This window comes from Schistocerca serialis, chromosome 2 (genome assembly GCF_023864345.2).
Source record: "Schistocerca serialis cubense isolate TAMUIC-IGC-003099 chromosome 2, iqSchSeri2.2, whole genome shotgun sequence".
NCBI classification, from domain to species: domain Eukaryota; kingdom Metazoa; phylum Arthropoda; class Insecta; order Orthoptera; family Acrididae; genus Schistocerca; species Schistocerca serialis.
Window position 1 is genome coordinate 797,470,330 of NC_064639.1, and position 20,728 is coordinate 797,491,057.

Sequence of the window (20,728 nt, forward strand, 5' to 3'; positions counted from 1 at the left end):
CGAAAACCTAAATGAGGATGGCCGGAGACGGGATTGAACCGTCGTCCTCCCGAATGCGAGTCCAGTGTGCTAACCACTGCGCCACCTCGCTCGGTCAACCAGCAGGAGGCCCCCATGTTCGCAAGGGTGTTGTCTTGCAGCAAACCCTGTTGGATTTTCCATCAAATGCCACAGCTAATGACCCACTTTTCCAGAAAATCATTTTGGCTGTCAGTTGTTTGTGGTGGATGCCAGCAGGGAGCAACGGACCCACCATGCAAATCAGCTGCATGTGTGCCCTATTGGGACATCAACACTGCAGTCTTCTCGTCAGCCGGGTGGCAGGATTTGGGTGAGGACTCACCTTGCTGCACCATGCTTCCTTGTTGCCATCCCCTCCGTGTCCTCCTGTCACCTGCAGCCTCAGCCCCTCCTCCTCATCCTCATCCTCATCCCCCCCCCCCTTCCAAAACAGTTGGATTTGTCTCCACTGCTAACTTGCACGCCTTGTCAAGTGCTTCACCTTTAGCTGTCTGTGCTTGCCACATTCCAAGTCATTCCTGTGCCTGTCTCTGTGTCAGTTTGGACCCTTTGCTTCCTGTAGATTCACCCACAGAGCAGGTTCATTTTCCACTCATGGGGTTCTGTTCCCCGGCTATTATCAAGCCACTTTTTGCCTGTGAAGTACCTACACCGACTGTGTAGTGTAACAGCATTGTTATGCCTGTGTAGATACTAAAGAAAGCTTTGGTTACTGTCCAGATAGCTAAACATATTATGTTGGATATGTGTTCTGTCTTACTTTGTATCATGCAGCAGATGCTTCTTAAGAAGTATCCTGACATTGTTTTTGTAGCAATGCTATTATTCTGGCAGGTGTATGTTTTTGTACAGTTTGAACCACTGTTTATTTCATACTTGTCATGAAGTGCATCAAACAGCTCATTGCTTGAACCAACTGACTCTAGCTGCAGTAAAGCCGTTACCTTACAATATTTAATTTACTGAACATATAGACTTTCCTGCCTCTTTTTCCCCTTTATGCCTTGTTAATTGTTGCTTCTACAACTGCATCAGGAAATCCAATCAATGTACACATACTTAGGGATTTCAAGTCTGTTGTTGCAAATACTCCTTTCAAGAGAGTGAGATTTCTGCACAGTATCATAGGGGGTGCAATCTTTATTAAAAGCATAATAGGTCAAGATATGTTGTAAAGTCATACAAAATCACATAGTAATTCATAGTAAATTTGTCATTAACTACACCAGACTTAGTTTCATAAGACAAAAAAAAGTGCTTCTGAAGCTCCGCAACACAAATTACTTTATAAAAGTCTGAAACTGCTACAGACATATGGTGATTTTTAATAATTCCTTTACTTTTCGGTGGAAATTTGTAACAGACAAGTAGTGAAATTATTAACACAAAATGTGAAGCATGAGAATAACATAGTTGTTTATCATCTTAGATTAACGTTAGCAAGAAAATGGCTTTTTATTGAAGTTTTTGTCACACTGAGATTTATTACACTGTTTATCACTAACCTTATTCCTTCCTTTGCAATGGCATCTAAGTTTGGTGTTAAAGCTGTATATGGCCAATATGGCCAATATGACCCAAAGTCACCCCAACCCAGGTCATCAGCCAAAATCAAAACAATGTTTGGTGTCAAGCCACTTTTTATTGCATCAACAGAATTTGTTGTATCCTGTGACAGGTTTATATCTGGTGAATCATAATCTTCAGCAATGAAATAGCCTGATGCATACACACTACTGAGGTGCGGGTTAAAAATCATCACCAGGAACAATATCACATTGAATTTGTACTTCCAGTGGCAATTATTTGCACACATTCTTCTTGCGGTCAACTACAATGAGCAGAAAAGTTGCTGAAAGCAAATTAGAACACTGTCTCTAATAATCTGCTAATGCCATTTTTGAAACAGTGCAACAACATAATACTTGCTATACACACATCATTACACACACTCATATGTACACAATATACAGCATTAATTTTACAATCATTAAAATTGATGGAAAGTAAGCAAATTTTAATACATAACAGCAACAGTTTGAAGAATACTTTTACTCCATAAAAATACTGTTACGGGGCTATGGGACACTGAAAAAAATATACAAGGGATGAGATAAGAACAACCTTATTCACAAGTACTAAAATTTTCTTATTTAACTGAAACTAATATGCTTTATGGCAGTGAAAATTAAATGCTACTGAAACATGTGAGTTGAAATTTTAATTTTTGACTGATTCATGTAAAAGCTATGGTAACATACCAACTGTCATTATTCACTGAAACTAAACTGACACTAAAATTGTATTAAATCTTACTTACATGTTATGATATAGAAATGATATGTTTAGTGAACTAACACAGATCTCTCAACACTCAGCACTATTTCTCTGAAGCTGAATAATTGACAAATTACAATTATAAAACACAAGAGAGTCAAGAAATTCTCCTCACTGATCACTAAACACTGCTGCGCACCACACAATCATCATCTATGAAGCGGAATGTATACAGTTTCTTGATAGACTTATCTGATTTCACACAGCAAAATGTGTCCTTTGAAACCCTTGACCTGGAAATGACAAAGAACTTTTTACTGATACTGGAGGCACATGTTATCTGATAACAACTCTTGTCAAATACTTTACACATATTGAACAATCAAACTGTGATTTTATAGTAATTAATGTGCACATTATCAGATAAAAACAGTAATTAGAAAGACCCACATCCACAGGAAGTATTAAATACACTCACAAGTTTCCGATAAGTGTTATCATTCAAAAACTGAATACAGGAAATGTTTAAGATAATTGAGAATCCACTTTTGAATTTTTTCATACATTATTGGAGCAGTAGAGCCAACATCAAACCATCTTGTCAACTCTCCTTCATGATGTTTTGATCATATAACTTTGTGTCCCATCTAAGGTGATCTCATGTAGGTGAAGAAATATGAGCTTCCATTCTAAAATTGACTGATCTTCACCAAGAATCATTTGAAACATGAATTATGTGTGCCAAAATTGGAACTAGACTGATTTTTTGTCACCTAAATGCTGGGAGCAAATTGCAGTGTCTTTCATTCACAGAAAGTATAAATTGAACAGACCGCTTTTTCAATAAAAGAAAGATGTGAAAAGTGCCTGCAGCAAAATAAGGGATCCACAAAAAAGATGAAGTGTTTTCTAACATAAAGTTAATTACAATAACAATTTAGTAGTGAGGCAAGTATGTCACTGAGAGATCTGTGTTGTGAAAGACAACATTTGATGTCTTTCGGGGGAAAATCCAATAAAACAAAAACGGAAACTACAAGTGTGCGAAGCTTGCAGCCGAGCCAAAAGGTTCCAGAGCTTCAAATTAAATCATTTATTGATATGTACATATATCATGTTCTGTAAATCCTATAATGAAAGAGAGCCTTCTAGAATATGGAAAACTGAAGTTCTATATTAATAGGCAGAAAAAGCCCTCAAGACTACTTCTGTAAAGTACTCTAAAAGTTCAAATGGTTCAAATGGCTCTAAGCACTACGGGACTTAACATCTGAGGTCATCAGTCCCCTAGACTTAGAACTACTTAAACCTAACTAACCTAAGGACTTCACACACATCCACGCCCGAGGCAGGATTCGAACCTGCGACTGTAACAGCAGGGCAGTTCTGGACTGAAGCGCCTAGAACCGCTCAGCCACAGTGGCTGGCTATACACTAAAAGTCAATTCTGACTCTCACTAATCTATGCATATTGATAATTTTGGTAAATATTTCTACATTAGTCTACATATATATTATGAGTAACTAATTTCAAACAACCAACTGCTCCTATTCTTTCACTATTCAGTTACAGCTTTTATCTGTCATTTCATACTAAGCATTTATCTAATTGTACTTATATCAGTCAGCACTCTCTATCAGTTTCCTATGTACTGGAAAAAAAGTTAAAAATGTATATAACATGACATTACTGTTAACCAGAATTTATATCCCCAAGTCCACTCACCTGAGAGATTATAGGAGTGACTAATACCTGTACTCTTTTGTTTGAAGCTCTGCTGATTTCCAATTTCATGCCTGATGTCTATTGGCAACCTGTTAATGACTGGTGCAGAGACTATAAGACACTGTTATGAATCTTAGACAGGTACACATATAGTCTATATGAAATACTTTTGTCTGCAATAATGTGGTTATGAATGTCACAGTTTATAAGATGTTTGGCTATCAACTTTAGATAATATTGTTACCACAAGCTCCTGTAGCTTAAATACTTTCTTGATTTTAACTACATTGCCCCAAAAGATTAACCTAGAGAACATTAGTGAGTGAAAATATGCTAAATATGCTAACAGTTCTGTGACAGATCAAAATTGTGGGAAAAATTCCTTAGTGCTAAGAATACAGAAATAAGATTTTGATTTACTTATTCATGAAATATTTCCATCACATCACATTTTGTTATCCATTTGGATGCCTACAAATTTCATGCATGGCGTTTAGTTTGATCGGTGATTATTGTTTTCTACTTCTGTAACTGAAAATCGCATTCATTTCTTTGGAATTGTGTAACATGAGTCTTTAAGAGATTGTGGATTAATCTGTGTACTGTGAACCACTGATAAATCTATTCCATAATTATTTCTGGTGTGATATACTTGGTACTGAACCTTGCATGGATACTGTATTTAATATTTAAATGAAAGTTCCACCAACTGTATAGATTGTTTATTCTATTGTATAATTACGATTTCAGCTTGGCTGTTTTGAAGTACCCAACTGAATAAATACAATGGATCAGAAGGTATATAACATCATGACATGAAATGTAGGATCACAAATTTATAAAATTTTTTAGAATTCAAAAATTATTGAAATCATGTTACTTACATGTTATGCATGATTAGACATCTTTAAAGAAAGTCACTGTCAAACTATGTTAAATTTGTTATGTAATGCATGTGCCACAGAATATAAATCAGAACACATTAACAAAGTGTCTGTCAGAAGTGGAACAAACATGACTGACATACGTTTAGTATCTATGCCATAAAATGACTATCAGAACCAGTCAATACATGTGCAAGTGCCATTATCTAAAGCCGCACTGTCAAATTTACAAACGTTAGTGGAAGCCAAAGATGAGCATTGTAGGCTGTCAGTTTATGTGGTGTACTCTACGATTGAATCCAGGGGTTTGTTGCTGGCAATAGGCCAAAGTTACATACATTGAATAAAATTTGTATATCTTTGGATGGTTTTCTCTGTTGCCAATATGTAGTGTAAACAAATGTTCTTAAACCAAGAAATTTAGCCATGGTTATAAATCATGCACTATGTTAAATACGAAATATTATTGTGCATTACTGCAACTTAGGTCAGTCTTAAAGCAACATAATGTAACAATCTGTCAAAATGTACTATGAAAGTTGATCATATACAACCATATTATGAAAGAGCACACAAATGCTTTACAGTATACTGTTACATTATGGTATATAATGTTTTTATGACAAATATTTGTAGTATACAACATTTTTAAAACAAACATTCGCTCGTTCTTTCATAGAACAACTGTATATGATCTGCTTTCATAGTACATTTTGATAGATGGTTACGTTATGTACCTTTTACAACTGATCTACTTTGCACTAATGCATGATTATAGTTCATATTCAGCATACCACATGATGTATAACAGCCCATTCCTATCATTGCTAAATTCCCTGGTATATGTGTATTTGTTTACACAATATATTCATAACTTAGAACAACCATCAAAAGATATAAAAGCCTTATTCAATTTATGTAACTCTGTTCTATTGCCTACAACACTTCTCTAGATTCAACCACAGAGTACATCACATAAACTGACAGGCTACAATGTTCATCTTTGGTTTCCATTACTTGGACTTACTCCATAGATGTACATCATAAGCTGCTAAATCAATAAATTAGAAAATTCAACAATGTCGCTTTAGAGAATGGTGTCTGAACATGTAGTGACTGTTCTTGGTGATCATTTTATGCCACAGTTACTACATGTATGTCAGACACGATTTTCCTATTTTTGCCAGAAGCTCTACGAAAATGTTCTCATTCATATGCCATGACACTTGCATTATATAACAAAGTTTAATATATTTTGATGATGACTTTGTTTACAGAAGTCTAATCATGCTTAAAATGTAAGCAAATACTTTCAATAATAAATTTTGAAACTCCAAAAAAAATTTTTGGTCTTAAACTGTACCGGCATAATGCTACCTACTTTCTGATTCACTGCATTTTTCATTAAATTCTGTACACATGTATCTTTTCAGTGTGGTAGTTGAAAATGACCAAATGCCAAAATCATGACTGTAAAGTTCACGTCATATAGGAAGGCAGCTCTATTTTCAGCCATTCTGTGCAATCCAGACGACTGACTGCTAGCGGCCAATAAGATCCATTCTCTCTCCGAGCGGCTAGCCGCGAGTTACAACCTAGACTGCAAGAATCTCGCTCAGGCACGCTGTGCTGTTTCCACATTTTGCAACAGTGCAGTTTCATTCACAAGGTGACCAAATTATTCATTCTGATGTCGATGTTACTTTCTTGTAACAGTATAGCTGTGATTTTGTATCTGTAAACATTTTAGTGTGACTTCCAAATAAATATGTCAGGTGAAGGCAATAAACGTGGAGTTCTGTACAAGCAACTTTAATTAAATTGTGTGTCTGTGGAGTAACTTCTTAGTTGTATGATTGAATGATTTCCTGTCAGAATGGTCACAGTATGCAGCAACTGACAGAAAATCATCAAGAAAAACAGAAATGATATCTGGTGTTTGCAAGGAAGCTTTGTAGGCCTTCTGCTGTTCCTTTCATAAATGATTTAGGAGACAATCTGAACTGTCCACTTAGACTGTTTGCAGATATTGTTGTGATTGACCATCTTATAGTCACCAAATGATTAAAACAAATTAGAAAACGATTTAGATAAGATACCTGTGTGATGACAAAAGTGGCAACTAACTCTAAATAATGAAAAGTCTGAATTAATCCACACGAGTACTAAAGAGAACATGCTAAATGTCGGTTTACAGAATGTTGTTGTTGTGGTCTTCAGTCCAAAGACTGGTTTGATGCAGCTCTCCATGCCCCTCTATCCTGTGCAAGCCTCTTCATCTCCGAGTAACTACTGCAACATACATTCTTTTGAATCTGCTTAGTGTATTCATCTCTTGGCCGCCTACTATGATTTTTACACTCCATTCTTCCCTCCAACACTAAATTGGTGACCACTTGATGGCTCAGAATGTGTCCTACCAACTGTCAAGTTGTGTCACAAATTCCTCATCTGCCCAATTCTTTTCAGTACCGCCTCATTAGCTATGTGATCTACCCATCTAATCTTCAGCATTCTTCTGTAGCTCCACATTTGAAAAGCTTCTATTCTCTTCTGGCCTAAACTGTTCATAATTCACGTTTCACTTCCATACATGGCTACACTCCACACAAATACTTTCAGAAATGATTTCCTAACACTTCTCTCCCAAGTTCCGTTCAGTACCTCCTCATTAGTTACGTGATCCACTCATCTAGCATTCTCCTGCAGTACCCCAGTTCAAAAGCTTCTATTCTCTCCTTGTCTAAACGATTTATCGTCCATGTATCACTTCCTTACAGGGCTATGCGCCATACAAATACTTTCAGAAAAGACTTCCTGACACATAAATCTATACTCAATATTAGCAAAGTTCTGTTCTTCAGAAACACTTTTCTTGCCACAGCCAGTCCACATTTTATATCCTCTCTACTTCAACCATCATCACTTATTTTGCTGCCCAAATAGCAAAACTCATGTATTACTTTAAGTGTCTCATTTCCTGACCTAATTCCCTCATCATCACCTGATTTAATTTGACTACACTCCATTATCCTCATTTTGCTTTTGTTGACATTCATCTTATTTTCTTCTTTCAAGACACTGTCCATTTCATCACTGTCCATTTCATTCACCTTTTCTTCTAAGTCCTTTGCTGTCTCTGACAGAATTACAATGTCATCGGCGAACCTCAAAGTTTTTATTTCTTCTCCCTTGATTTTAATTCCTATTTCAAATTTTTCTTTTATTTTCTTTACTGCTTGCTCAATATACAGACTGAATAACATTGGGGATAGGCTACAATCCTGTCTCACTCCTTCCTCAACCACTGCTTCCCTTTTGTGCTCCTCGACTCTTATAACTGCCATCTTTTTTCTATACAAATTGTAAATAGCCTCTCACTCCCTATATTTGCCCTTGCCACCTTCAGAATTTGAAAGAGAGTATTCCAGTCAACACTGTCAAAAACTTTCTGTAAGTCTACAAATGCTAGAAACATAGGTTTACCTTTCCTTACCCTATCTTCTAAGATAAGTCATAGGGTCAGTATTGTCTCGTGTGGTCCAACATTTCTACAGAATACAAACTGATCTTCCCTGAGGTCAGCTTCTACCAGTTTTTCCATTCGTCTGTAAAGAATTCGTGTTAGTACTTTGATATTGTGACTTATTAAACTGATAGTTCGGTAATTGTCACACCTGTCAACACCTGCTTTCTTTGGGATTGGAATTATTATATTTTTCTTGAAGTCTAAGGGTATTTCACTCATATTATACATCTTGCTCACCAGATGGAAGAGTTTTGTCATGGCTGGCTCTCCTAAGGGTATCAGTAGTTCTATCGGAATATTGTCTACTCCTGAGGCCTTGTTTAGACTAAGGCCTTTCACTGCTCTGTCAAATTCTTCATGCAGTATCATATCTCCCATCTCATCTCCCTCTATGTCCTCTTCCATTTCCATAATATTGCCTTCAAGTACATCACCCTTTATAGTGTTTTGGGATATCTGTAAACATCCCAACACACTATTGGAAAGCCGTCAACAAGAGATGCTCGTATGTAAATGAATAAGGATAAATGTAGTGCGAAAGGGACACTGTGTGTTTTCCTTTCTTGTATGTAGTGAATGTGGAGCAGTGGTAGAGCTGGTGAGATGGGGACCACTAAAAACGATATTACAACTGTCTGGGAGTCATTTGTACTATGGTGCAGCAAGTGCCTGAATCTGAGAGCCATGGAGTAAACAACACACCAACAAGGCATAATGAACTACTGAAGAGAGTTAGTTGATTCCCCCCCCCCCCCCCCCCCCTTCTGCCAGGCACTTAATTGTGAATTGCAGAGTAATCGTGTAGGTGTATACATAGATGCTTCACAAGAAGTCTAGGTGGTTTACATCCCGCATTTATAATTTTTTAAAATGTGTATCTGAAAGTGAGACTTCTATTTTTGAGATTTCGAAGATTCAAGAATGAATTGCAGGAGCATGTATTGGCAAGAGAACTGTACAGAGAATAGTAAACAAAAGTGTCAGAGCTGCAGAAACGTCAGCAAAATTTGTTTTTATGCCACCTGTAAAGCATCGAAACCACAAGAAACCTGTAACACAAATGGATGGTTTTGACTAAGATATTTTAAAGTGCTCCATGTATGAAATATATATGAGCAGGGAATACCCGTCATCAAAGAAATTTCTTACAATTATGCCTGAGCAAATTGGCTTCAAATTAGCACTTCATCAATGCAAAGAATTTTGAAAGACATTGGTTTCAAATGTTTTAAGAAGACAGTTTTTAATTGAAAGAAGTGACACAGAATCAGCACGAACCACAACCCTTACAAAGATGCACGATACAAGAGGGGGTGGTAGCTCTACAGTATATTACATTGATGAAACATGAATGAATCAGAATCATTCGATGAATACCTGCAGGAAAATGAGTGATGGTACTGGTGGTTTTAAAGTTCCCACAGGAAAAGATTCTCCGAGACTTATTCTGCATGCTGGCTCTTCTTCCGATTTGGTTCCTGAGAGCAAACTTGTATTTAGGTATAAGAAAATCAGTAGTGACTACCATTCAAAAATGAACACTGTCGCTTTCAAGAAGTGGTTCACTGAACAATTCTTGCCATACCTTGATTCGAAGTCGATCATTGTAATTACCATGTCAGTTATCATTCAGTTGTTACAGAGAAAAGACCAAGTGCGAATACCAGGAAAGGTGTTGTTCTCTGGCTGAACATAAAAATATACCAGGCAATATAAGCCAGATTCATCCTAAACTCCTTCAGCTTGTTAATTTATAAAAGTCACGCAACAGAATGTACAAATTTGGCTTTTTTGCATGTGAACATGCATTTACCCATATATCACTGTCATTTTAATCCAATAGAATTAATTTGCAGACAGGTTACAAGCTAAGTGGAAAAAAAAAAAAAAAAAATTCAAGATAACACACGCTGAAATGCTTGTGCATGAAGCACCAGGCAGCAGCAGCCTTCAGCATGGGTACACTGTGGGCAGCTCACTGAAAAGCTTGAGAAATAAGACTTTGACAGGGAGGCGAAGATGCATAAAAGCCTTGAATCTACCCTCCTAAATTTACAATCAGATGGTTTGGACGTGAACTTTGATACCAGGTGGTATTACGACATAGACTTTGAAACAAAGTAAAGTAATAATCTTCCTTGGTTTCACAGACTCATGGTTTGAAATGTTTTTGTCAACTGCATACATAGTACATAAGAACTTCCTAGGTTCTATTGATTAGGAATACACAGCTTATGAAGTATTCACCCTATAATGTTCAACACATTGCCTAAGGAGAAGTTAAGCTTTTCCCAGTGTGTTGTACGCTCTGATTACTCATAAGAATGCGGCCATATAAATTCACCAAAAACTGCAATATTTCGGCAAGTAAACACCAGCCATTTTCAAGGCACAAATTGTAAAATGTCTTAAAACGAAAGGGAGGGGTTGCCTGTTGAGATACTGGTGGTTCTCAACATTATCATCAGCATTCTTTTGAGTTATTCACAGAAGATGGTTAATTGTTTGCATGTTCAATGGATCATAAATGCGTTCTCCCACCGTAATGTTGAATGAATTAATTCAAACTCATAATGCCTCTTGACACTGGAAAATATAACAAAACTGAAAATTTTTACGATAGTCTCTTGTACTAGCCCTCGCTACCATTTCTTCTTTTTTACACACATTGATTTACATTAAATGTCAGTGAAACACAGCCTTATACAGGCATTATACACATTTACAAAAATTGTATGGAGTAGAAGCAGTTGTCAAGTAAATATAATGCTTTCGGTTTGCGTTGGAAGTTTATTTTCGTGTGTATATCCAAATCACAATAAACAGCAATTACTGCAACCATTTCTGATGATCCTGTCGTTAGACAATTGTCATTTTGAGAAAAATTACACTTGACGTCTTCACAAAGTTGCATCAGCTGTTCTCTCCTACCAACGACACACAGACAACTGCTATGGAGCAGTGGACACAACCACAAGAGTAAGACTTCTCTCATGTAGATGTCTGATTGAAATTGATTTTAAAATGTATAATTCCCACATAGATCCAAACATATAATATGATGTATTGATGGCAAATGGGCCTGACTGTTGACTGCAGCAACACAGTTCGGCAACACGGACCTTGTTTGCCCACTCTCTGTCACCACGCATACGCAGAACTCATCCCCTCCACAATTTCCTATCGCTCTGCTCTATGTGCGGAAGTGCCATCCCACGTGACGCGGGCTATAGACTAAACAATCTATACAGTCAAATGGTGGAGCTTTCATTTAAACAGTATTATATGACTGTGACCTCAAGCTACAGAAAGAATATCACCATATTTAATGTTTACCTACTGCAAATTTAGCTTTACTCCTGTGGTATCATTTGTTAATATGACACTCTCTTTTCTGTAGTTAAGATATGATTCCATCTACATAAAGGTAGTGCATATAATGGTGCAACATTGTAGTTTCCTTGGTCGTGTTTTACAATGTACACAACTGAAAGTAAAGATTACAAAAAATGCTCTCAGGATAATTTTTCCTGTTTAGTTCAACCAGAATCAAGTTTTGGAAATCATACATTGCTTTTTCCATAGAGAAACTTTAACAGTGGCCAAATTGAGCAGTGTTAAAAGATAATTGGATCAATATTCAGCATTCATTATCAGTAAGGCTTAAGGAGGAGGCTATGGATGAGGATTTCACAAAGTACTGTTCCAGATGACTGTCATCTTGACATTAAGGTGACACCAAGTTATTCTACTGGTGTACTGTGCACAACAGATGAGGTTTCCTATTACAGTCCAGGAAATGCATAGTGTCTGAGTAGCTAGTATGCGGCTAATGGCTATAGAAGTAAAACTGAAAAATGTAAGCTTACCAATACATCTTAAGATAGTCTGTACTTGTTCTTCATTAGTACTGTAAAATATGTGGCATGTGAATGATTTTGCAGTGCTGCAAGATTTTTCCCTGTGAAAGAAAGAGTGAAGTCATTTATTTTCCAGAAAAGATACATGTTTTAAATCTAGTGACAGGCTCGATTTTTTCAGTCACAGAAATGTAACTGCAGAACCATTTCACATGGCACGCTCGTCATATGTGAGATATTTATTTTCTTCAATATCTACGACTTGTGAGTGTCAATAAAGGACACACAGGGATTTTATTATTTACAATATTTATATTTTTTTCACAAGAAATGTACTAGATTGAAGCACATCTAATCTTCAAACCTCATCTCAGTGCATATCTGGATTAACATTAATATGAATATAGAATAACAAGTGCAATGTAGTTTTAATGTTACAAATTTGTAAAGATTACTTTTTGATTAAAAGATATTCATGAATGTGATGCACGAGAAAAGGCAAGGTTATGAAGAAACAGAATAACAAAAGAGTTTTTTTGAGTTTGTAGCTCAACATTAGTGAGCTTACAGGCAGCAAGAGAGCTACAAGCATCACTAGGCCAGAGAAATGAACAAAAACTATTTTGTGATTCTGTTTCTCTAAAAACTCACCTTTTTCATGTACCAAATAACATGAAAAAGTTTTGGATAAAGGATGTTAAGGAATAGTTTTTGTTCCATTCTCCAGGCTTTTGATGTTTGCAGCTTCCTTTCTGCCTGTAACTTGTCAGCACAGTACTGTCCAGCTACAAACTCACTGCCCATTCTCATTCTACAGTGGCAGCACATACAGCTGGTAAATGATACTTAACAAATACTAAAAATAACAAACAGTGCCCCATATGACTTCCTACTGTACGCTCCTTTCAATTGTCTTGCCCGAAACTGTTACTTCTTTGCCGCAGCAGTCCTTCAAAGGAGGTATAAAGACTTTCTACTAAACATTCTAGCAAATTTCTTTAGTAAAATGGCTCTATTCTGAAAATATTTCTGGCTCTTTCATGATGACCAAGTCTTTTACAACCACAATATTTTGTCTGAAATTGAAATTTAAAATCTCACTTGCATCACAACTTCACTAAAATGTAAAAGTTTCCTGGCAAATTGCCACTGAAAATGTTAAATCATTATGCTCATCTTACGGAGGATTTCTGTAAACTTCAGTAAGAATAAAACTCAGTCCTTCATATAAAAATAAATCCACATGCCAAGCAGTATCTCACACAGTTGGCATTAGAGAAAACTGTTAATAGAAATTCACTGTGTTTTCTCAACTGGTATAACATTGTTCAGAAATGAGAGTTCCATATTGCTCACAAAAAATTTTCTCTACATCAGTGGCAGAGTGCGGACAGACATGGAGACTGTAGCAACTAACAGATCCACCTCCTCTTCTACCAGCCCACAGGGGCAGGTTTCATTGGAGGGTGTAGCCGATGTGTGAAATGCCCCACTCTGAACAGCTAGTGACCACAGCTCCAGCTAATAACTATATCCATTTTGATCATTGCCATTTCATTTGAGACTTTGTAGCCACCTAATAATCTGGTGCTGGTAGTGTATGTTTCTCCTGAGTGAAGCCCAGTAAAAAGTACCAATGTTGTTGTTGTTGTTGTTGTTGTGGTCTTCAGTCCTGAGACTGGTTTGATGCAGCTCTCCATGCTACTCTATCCTGTGCAAGCTTCTTCATCTCCCAGTACCTACTGCAACCTAAATCCTTCCGTATCTGTTTAGTGTATTCATCTCTTGGTCTCCCTCTACGATTTTTACCCTCCACGCTGCCCTCCAATACTAAATTGGGGATCCCTTGATGCCTCAGAACAGGTCCTACCAACCGATCCCTTCTTCTAGTCAAGTTGTGCCACAAACTTCTCTTCTCCCCAATCCTATTCAATACCTCCTCATTAGTTATATGATCTACCCATCTAATCTTCAGCACTCTTCTGTAGCACCACATTTCGAAAGCTTCTATTCTCTTCTTGTCCAAACTAGTTATTGTCCACGTTTCACTTCCATACATGGCTACACTCCATACAAATACTTTCAGAAATGACTTCCTGACACTTAAATCTATACTCGATGTTAACAAATTTCTCTTCTTCAGAAACGCTTTCCTTGCCATTGCCAGTCTACATTTTATATCCTCTCTACTTCAACTATCATCAGTTATTTTGCTCCCCAAATAGCAAAACTCCTTTACTACTTTAAGCATCTCATTTCCTAATCTAATTCCCTCAGCATCACCCGACTTAATTCGACTACATTCCATTATCCTCGTTTTGGTTTTGTTGATGTTCATCTCATACCCTCCTTTCAAGACACTGTCCATTCCGTTCAACTGCTCTTCTAGGTCCTTTGCTGTCTCTGACAGAATTACAATGGCATTGGCGAACCTCAGTGTTTCTATTTTTCTCCATGGATTTTAATACCTACTCCAAATTTTTCTTTTGTTTCCTTTATTGCTTGCTCAATATACAGATTGAATAACATCGGGGATAGGCTACAACCCTGTCTCACTTCCTGCCCAACCACTGCTTCCCTTTCATGTCCGTTGACTCTTATAACAGCCATCTGGTTTCTGTACAAATTGTAAATAGCCCTTCGCTCCCTGTATTTTACGTCTGCCAGTGACACTGGCTTGGCAAGAATGATAGTTTTTTATACTATAAAAGTCACAAAAGCCAAACACGAACAATGTATCATGAAGGAAGCATCAAATATTCATGAAATGGTAAACAAAACTGATCAGTTGGTCAATATGTATAAAGATAAATCATGAAGTGGCTACAGCAAACGAAAAGCTTAAGACTTTTTCAATGTACAGTGTTAAAGAACAGCAACTGATGCATGCCCACCGACTTTGCTCAGTGGTCAATTTGGACATGCAAAGATACTGAGATGCGGTGCTAGGCTAGATGGCACGGACCATGGCGGATGGTGGGGATCTGAAGGGAGACTGCAATCGAGTTAGAGAGAGAGGGGGGGAAAGAGGGGGAGGGGGGGGGGGGGGAGAGAGAGAGAGAGAGAGAGAGAGAGAGAGAGAGAGAGAGAGAGAGAGAGAGAGAGAGAGAGATTGCTGGCGATGTCAATGAGACTACACTGTGAGAGGCCAGTATTGGGATCATGTGTTGTCTACAAGCCCATAATGGCAGCATAGCACAAGAAGAGACACGTGGCTGCTGTCAACCAAAGCTTACGTGAAGTCTGTTGGTGCAGGGCTTGTGATCATACCAGTGGAGTTGCAGCTAAGTCATGATAGAAACTGCAACCTGGCTTTGATTAAACATTGCCTGTGGACCTATGTCAAGAATTCCCCAACTTTATAAATGAGTTCCTTGATTTTTGCCCAGCTCACCGTAACCTTCCTCAGTGCTTAAGAGTTACAGATCTGCTTTAGGTTGTTAGGGGTGAGCAAGAAGATGTGTGCTTCCTCTGTTTTCCAATACTTGAGTTAGTTGTTGAAATTTTGAAAGACAAGGATTTGACACGGAGTCCCCCCATGAACCATGGACCTTGCCGTTGGTGGGGAGGCTTGTGTGCCTCAACGATACAGATAGCCGTACCATAGGTGCAACCACAACGGAGGAGTATCTGTTGAGAGGCCAGACAAACGTGTGGTTCCTGAAGAGGGGCAGCAGCCTTTTCAGTAGTTGCAGGGGCAACAGTCTGGATGACTGACTGATCTGGCCTTGTAACACTAACCAAATTGACCTTGCTGTTCTGGTACTGCGAACGGCAGAAAGCAAGGGGAAACTACAGCCATAATTTTTCCCGAGGGCATGCAGCTTCACTGTGTGATTAAATGATGATGGCATCCTCTTGGGTAAAATATTCCGGAGGTAAAATAGTCCCCCATTCGGATCTCCGGGCGGGGACTATTCAGGAGGATGTCGTTATCAGGAGAAAGAAAACTGGCGTTCTACGAATCGGAGCGTGGAATGTCAGATCGCTTAATCGGGCAGGTAGGTTAGAAAATTTAAAAAGGGAAATGGATAGGTTAAAGTTAGATATAGTGGGAATTAGTGAAGTTCGGTGGCAGGAGGAACAAGACTTTTGGTCAGGTGAATATAGTTATAAATATAAAATCAAATAGGGGTAATGCAGGAGTAGGTTTAATAATGAATAAAAAAATAGGGATGCGGGTAAGCTACTACAAACAGCATAGTGAACACACTATTGTGGCCAAGATAGACACGAAGCCCACACCTACTACAGTAGTACAAGTTTATATGCCAACTAGCTCTGCAGATGACAAAGAAATTGATGAAATGTATGATGAGATAAAATAAATTATTCAGGTAATGAAGGGAGACGAAAATTTAATAGTCATGGGTGACTGGAATTCGAGAGTACGAAAAGTGAGAGAAGGAAACATAGTAGGTGAATATGGATTGGGGCTAAGAAATGAAAGAGGAAGCTGCCTGATAGAATTTTACGCGAAGCATAACTTAATCACAGCTAACACTTGGTTCAAGAATCATGAAAGAAGGTTGTATACATGGAAGAACCCTGGAGATACTAAAAGGTATCACATATATTATATAATGGTAAGACAGAGATTTAGGAACCAGGTTATAAATTGTAAGACATTTCCAGGGGCCAATGTGGACTCTGACCACAATCTATTGGTTATGAACTGTAGATTAAAACCGAAGAAACTGCAAAAAGGTGGGAATTTAAGGAGATGGGACCTGGATAAACTGAAAGAACCAGAGGTTGTGCAGAGTTTCAGGGACAGCATAAGGGAACAATTGACAGGAATGGGGGAAAGAAATACAGTAGAAGAAGAATGGGTAGCTTTGAGGGATGAAATAGAGAAGGCAGCAGAGGATCAAATAGGTAAAAAGACGAGGGCTAGTAGAAAGCCTTGGGTAACAGAAGAAATATTGAATTTAATTGATAGAAGGAGAAAATATAAATATGCAGTAAACGAAGCAGGTAAAAAGGAATACAAACGTCTCAAAAATGATATCGACAGGAAGTGCAAAATGGCTAAGAAGGGATGGCTAGAGGACAAATGTAAGGATGTAGAGGCTTATCTCACGAGGGGTAAGATAGATACTGCCCACAGGAAAATTAAAGAGACCTTTGGAGAAAGGAGAACCACTTGCATGAATATCAAGAGCTTTGATGGCAACCCAGTTCTAAGTAAAGAAGGGAAAGCAAAAAGGTGGAAGGAGTATACTGTATTTACTCGAATCTAAGCCGCACCTGAAAAATGAGACTCGAAATTCAAGGGGAGAGAAAAGTTTTTGGCCGCACCTCCAAATCGAAACAAAGTTGGTCCATTGTAATATGAGACACAATTTAGGTCGAATGAATGACAATACAGCTACAGTAGTTTGGTTCGAGTCGTAAGCTTAGCAGTTAAGCTTTATCAGGTAGCCATTGCTATGCGTCAGGCGCTCCATCCGTATTTATACGGGTACCCTTCCTTTTTCACGTGCTTCGTCTGGTTTGAATCGATTGCTTATTTTCCTTTGATCTGATAAGTGCCGTCTTGATTGTTATAGGTGTTTACGTCACTCTAAGCTGAAAATGCATTACTATACTGTGTCATGCATTGTTTGTCGCATTCTGATAGTGCGTGTTTACGGCCTGTCGCCGCTCGCGGGATGGCTTGCTTTTGTGCGCGCTACCGCCGCTTACAATTTTTTTAAAAAAAGAGAGAGGAATCGTCTCATTAGCGAAACAATGGCAAGAGACTGCTATTTGTTGTTACTTACACTGCTGCTTTCTTTGATAATGATCAACAAGAACCAAATAATACACTGCGTATGACAGAACATGTTCTGAACGAAAGTTAGGCGAAAATTTTTCACCGTTTGAAAATCTTTGCGGCCGCTTCTTTAGTACATCAAATTCTGCATAGAAATTAGAGTCATCTTAGATTTAAAAATCTAGTCAGTTGCTGTGCTTCATTTCTGTCTGTATCACTATTACGCATAAGAATAATACGAATATAAACATGACACGATACGTATACTCTTCCTCGTTTGCTGTTGTCTCACTCTAGTTTCGTAGTTTATTAGGCAGACAGGATTTAAATGAGATAGCAGCAAATACGCAAGAATACGTGGCAAAATGTTTATATTCGTATTATTCTTATGGTGAAGAGAATACTGCATGTGATTCACATTTCATCAGGTTCCTATTAGCAACCATCTCTTCTCACTGGTAGGAAAAAATTCAGAACGTACAGTTGGCCATATTGATAAACATCCCAAACAATCTTGCCAGTCGGATTTTTGTAGTACATTGAAATTCTGCTACATTCTAAGATGAACAATACGGAATTTGTATTTACTTCGTTGGATAATGTATGAAAATGCAGTGGTCGAAACTCGGGGCGGAGAAAAAAAAGCTCGTCTTCTACCTTTTCTTTTAAATTTATTTACTGACGCAGAGGTTTTGGCGCCAGTATTTATCTTTGTGCCTACAAAGCATGCCTGTGTAGCGCTACATATATTTGACGGCAGAAGTTAGTTGTGGTGGGACCTACCAACATTTTTCAGGACTTCCGCTTGCTTTGCACTCGATTCTAAGCCGCAGGCGGTTTTTTGGATTACAAAAACCGGAAAAAAAGTGCGACTTAGATACGAGTAAATATGGTATAGAGGGTCTCTACAAGGGCGATGTACTTGAGGACAATATTATGGAAATGGAAGAGGATGTAGATGAAGATAAAACGGGAGATATGATACTGCGTGAAGAGTTTGACAGAGCACTGAAAGACCTGAGTCGAAAAAAGGCCCCCGGAGTAGACAACATTCCATCAGAACTACTGACAGCCTTGGGAGAGCCAGTCCTCACAAAACTCTACCATCTAGTGAGGAAGATGTATGAGACAGGCAAAATTCCCTCAGACTTCAAGAAGAATATAATAATTACAATCCCAAAGAAAGCATGTGTTGACAAATGTGAAAATTACCAAACTATCAGTTTAATAAGTCACAGCTGCAAAATACTAACGCGAATTCTTTACAGACGAATGGAAAAACTGATAGGTGCCGACCTCGGGGAAGATCAGTTTGGATTCTGTAGAAACATTGGAACACGTAAGGCAATACTGACCCTACGACTTATCGTAGAAGAAAGATTAAGAAAAGGCAAACCTACGTTTCTAGCATTTGTAGACTTAGAGAAAGCTTTTGACAATGCTGATGGAATACTCTATTTCAAATTCTGAAGGTGGCAGTGGTAAAATACAGGGAGTGAAAGGCTATTTACAATTTGCACAGAAAGCAGATGGCTGTTATAAGAGTCAAGGGGTATGAAAGGGAAGCAGTGGTTGGGAAGGGAGTGAGACAGGTTTGTAGCCTATCCCCGATGTTATTCAATCTGTATATTGAGCAAGCAATAAAGGAAACTAAAGACAAGTTTGGAATAAGTATTAAAATCCATGGAGAAGAAATAAGAACTTTGAGGTTTGCCGATGACATTGTAATTCTGTCAGAGACAGCAAAGGACTTGGAAGAGCAGTTGAACGGAATGGACAATTTCTTGAAAGGAGGATATAAGATGAATATCAACAAAAGCAAATCGAAGATAATGGAATGTAGTCGAATTAAGTCGGGAGATGCTGTGGGAATTAGATTAGGAAATGAGACACTTAAAGTAGTAAAGGAGTTTTGCTATTTGGGGAGCAAAATAACTGATGATGGTCGAAGTATAGAGGATATAAAATGTAGACTGGCAATGGCAAGGAAAGCGTTTCTGAAGAATAGAAATTTGTTAACATCGAGTATAGATTTAAGTGTCAGAAGGTCGTTTCTGAAAGTATTTGTATGGAGTGTAGCCATGTATGGAAGTGAAACGTACAAGATAAATAGTTTACACAAGAAGAGAATAGAAGCTTTCGAAATGTGGTGCTACAGAAGAATGCTGAAGATTAGATGGGTAGATCACATAACTAATGAGGAGGTATTGAATAGAATTGCAGAGAAGAGGAGCTTGTGGCACAACTTGACTAGAAGAAGGGATTGGTTGGTAGGACATGTTCTGAGACATCGAGGGATCACCATTTTAGTATTGGAGAGCAGCGTGGAGGGTAAAAATCGTAGAGGGAGACCAAGAGATGAATACACTAAGCAGATTCAGAAGGATGTAGGCTGCAGTAGGTACTGGGAGATGAAGAAGCTTTCACAGGATATTAGCATGGAGAGCTGCATCAAACCAGTCTCAGAAGACCACAACAACTACTCTATGTTAAATGCAGTTGTGCACAGAGGGTCATTCCTTAAGGTAACCTTGTGTCAATCATGTGACATAATTTATGCTGTATCTAATTGCATTTCTGTGTCTGTTATAGTTTTATGTGTGATTTGGGCACCCCATTAAATTACACTGTACAGTGTGCTGAGACATTGGCAGCTACAAAAGGTTAGATTAA

The 20,728-nt window shown here is 38.0% G+C and overlaps 1 protein-coding gene and 1 pseudogene across 2 annotated transcripts in view; both read right to left on the reverse strand.

Moving 5' to 3' along the window:
- Positions 1-1,848, reverse strand: part of LOC126456425 (arylsulfatase G-like) — a 72,847-nt pseudogene extending 70,999 nt beyond the window's left edge.
- Positions 1,849-1,913: 65 nt separating this feature from the next.
- Positions 1,914-20,728, reverse strand: part of LOC126458033 (uncharacterized) — a 99,589-nt gene continuing 80,774 nt past the window's right edge. The window contains exons 10-11 of one of the 2 annotated variants that reach the window (XM_050094823.1): positions 12,307-12,398; positions 2,103-2,591 (exon numbers count right to left, since the gene is read on the reverse strand). In XM_050094823.1, coding sequence (XP_049950780.1) covers positions 2,557-2,591; positions 12,307-12,398 — 127 coding nt within the window. In that variant the 3' untranslated portion in view covers positions 2,103-2,556. Of the gene's footprint in view, positions 2,592-12,306; positions 12,399-20,728 lie in introns of both variants that reach the window. The other variant, XM_050094824.1, reaches the window with a different exon arrangement.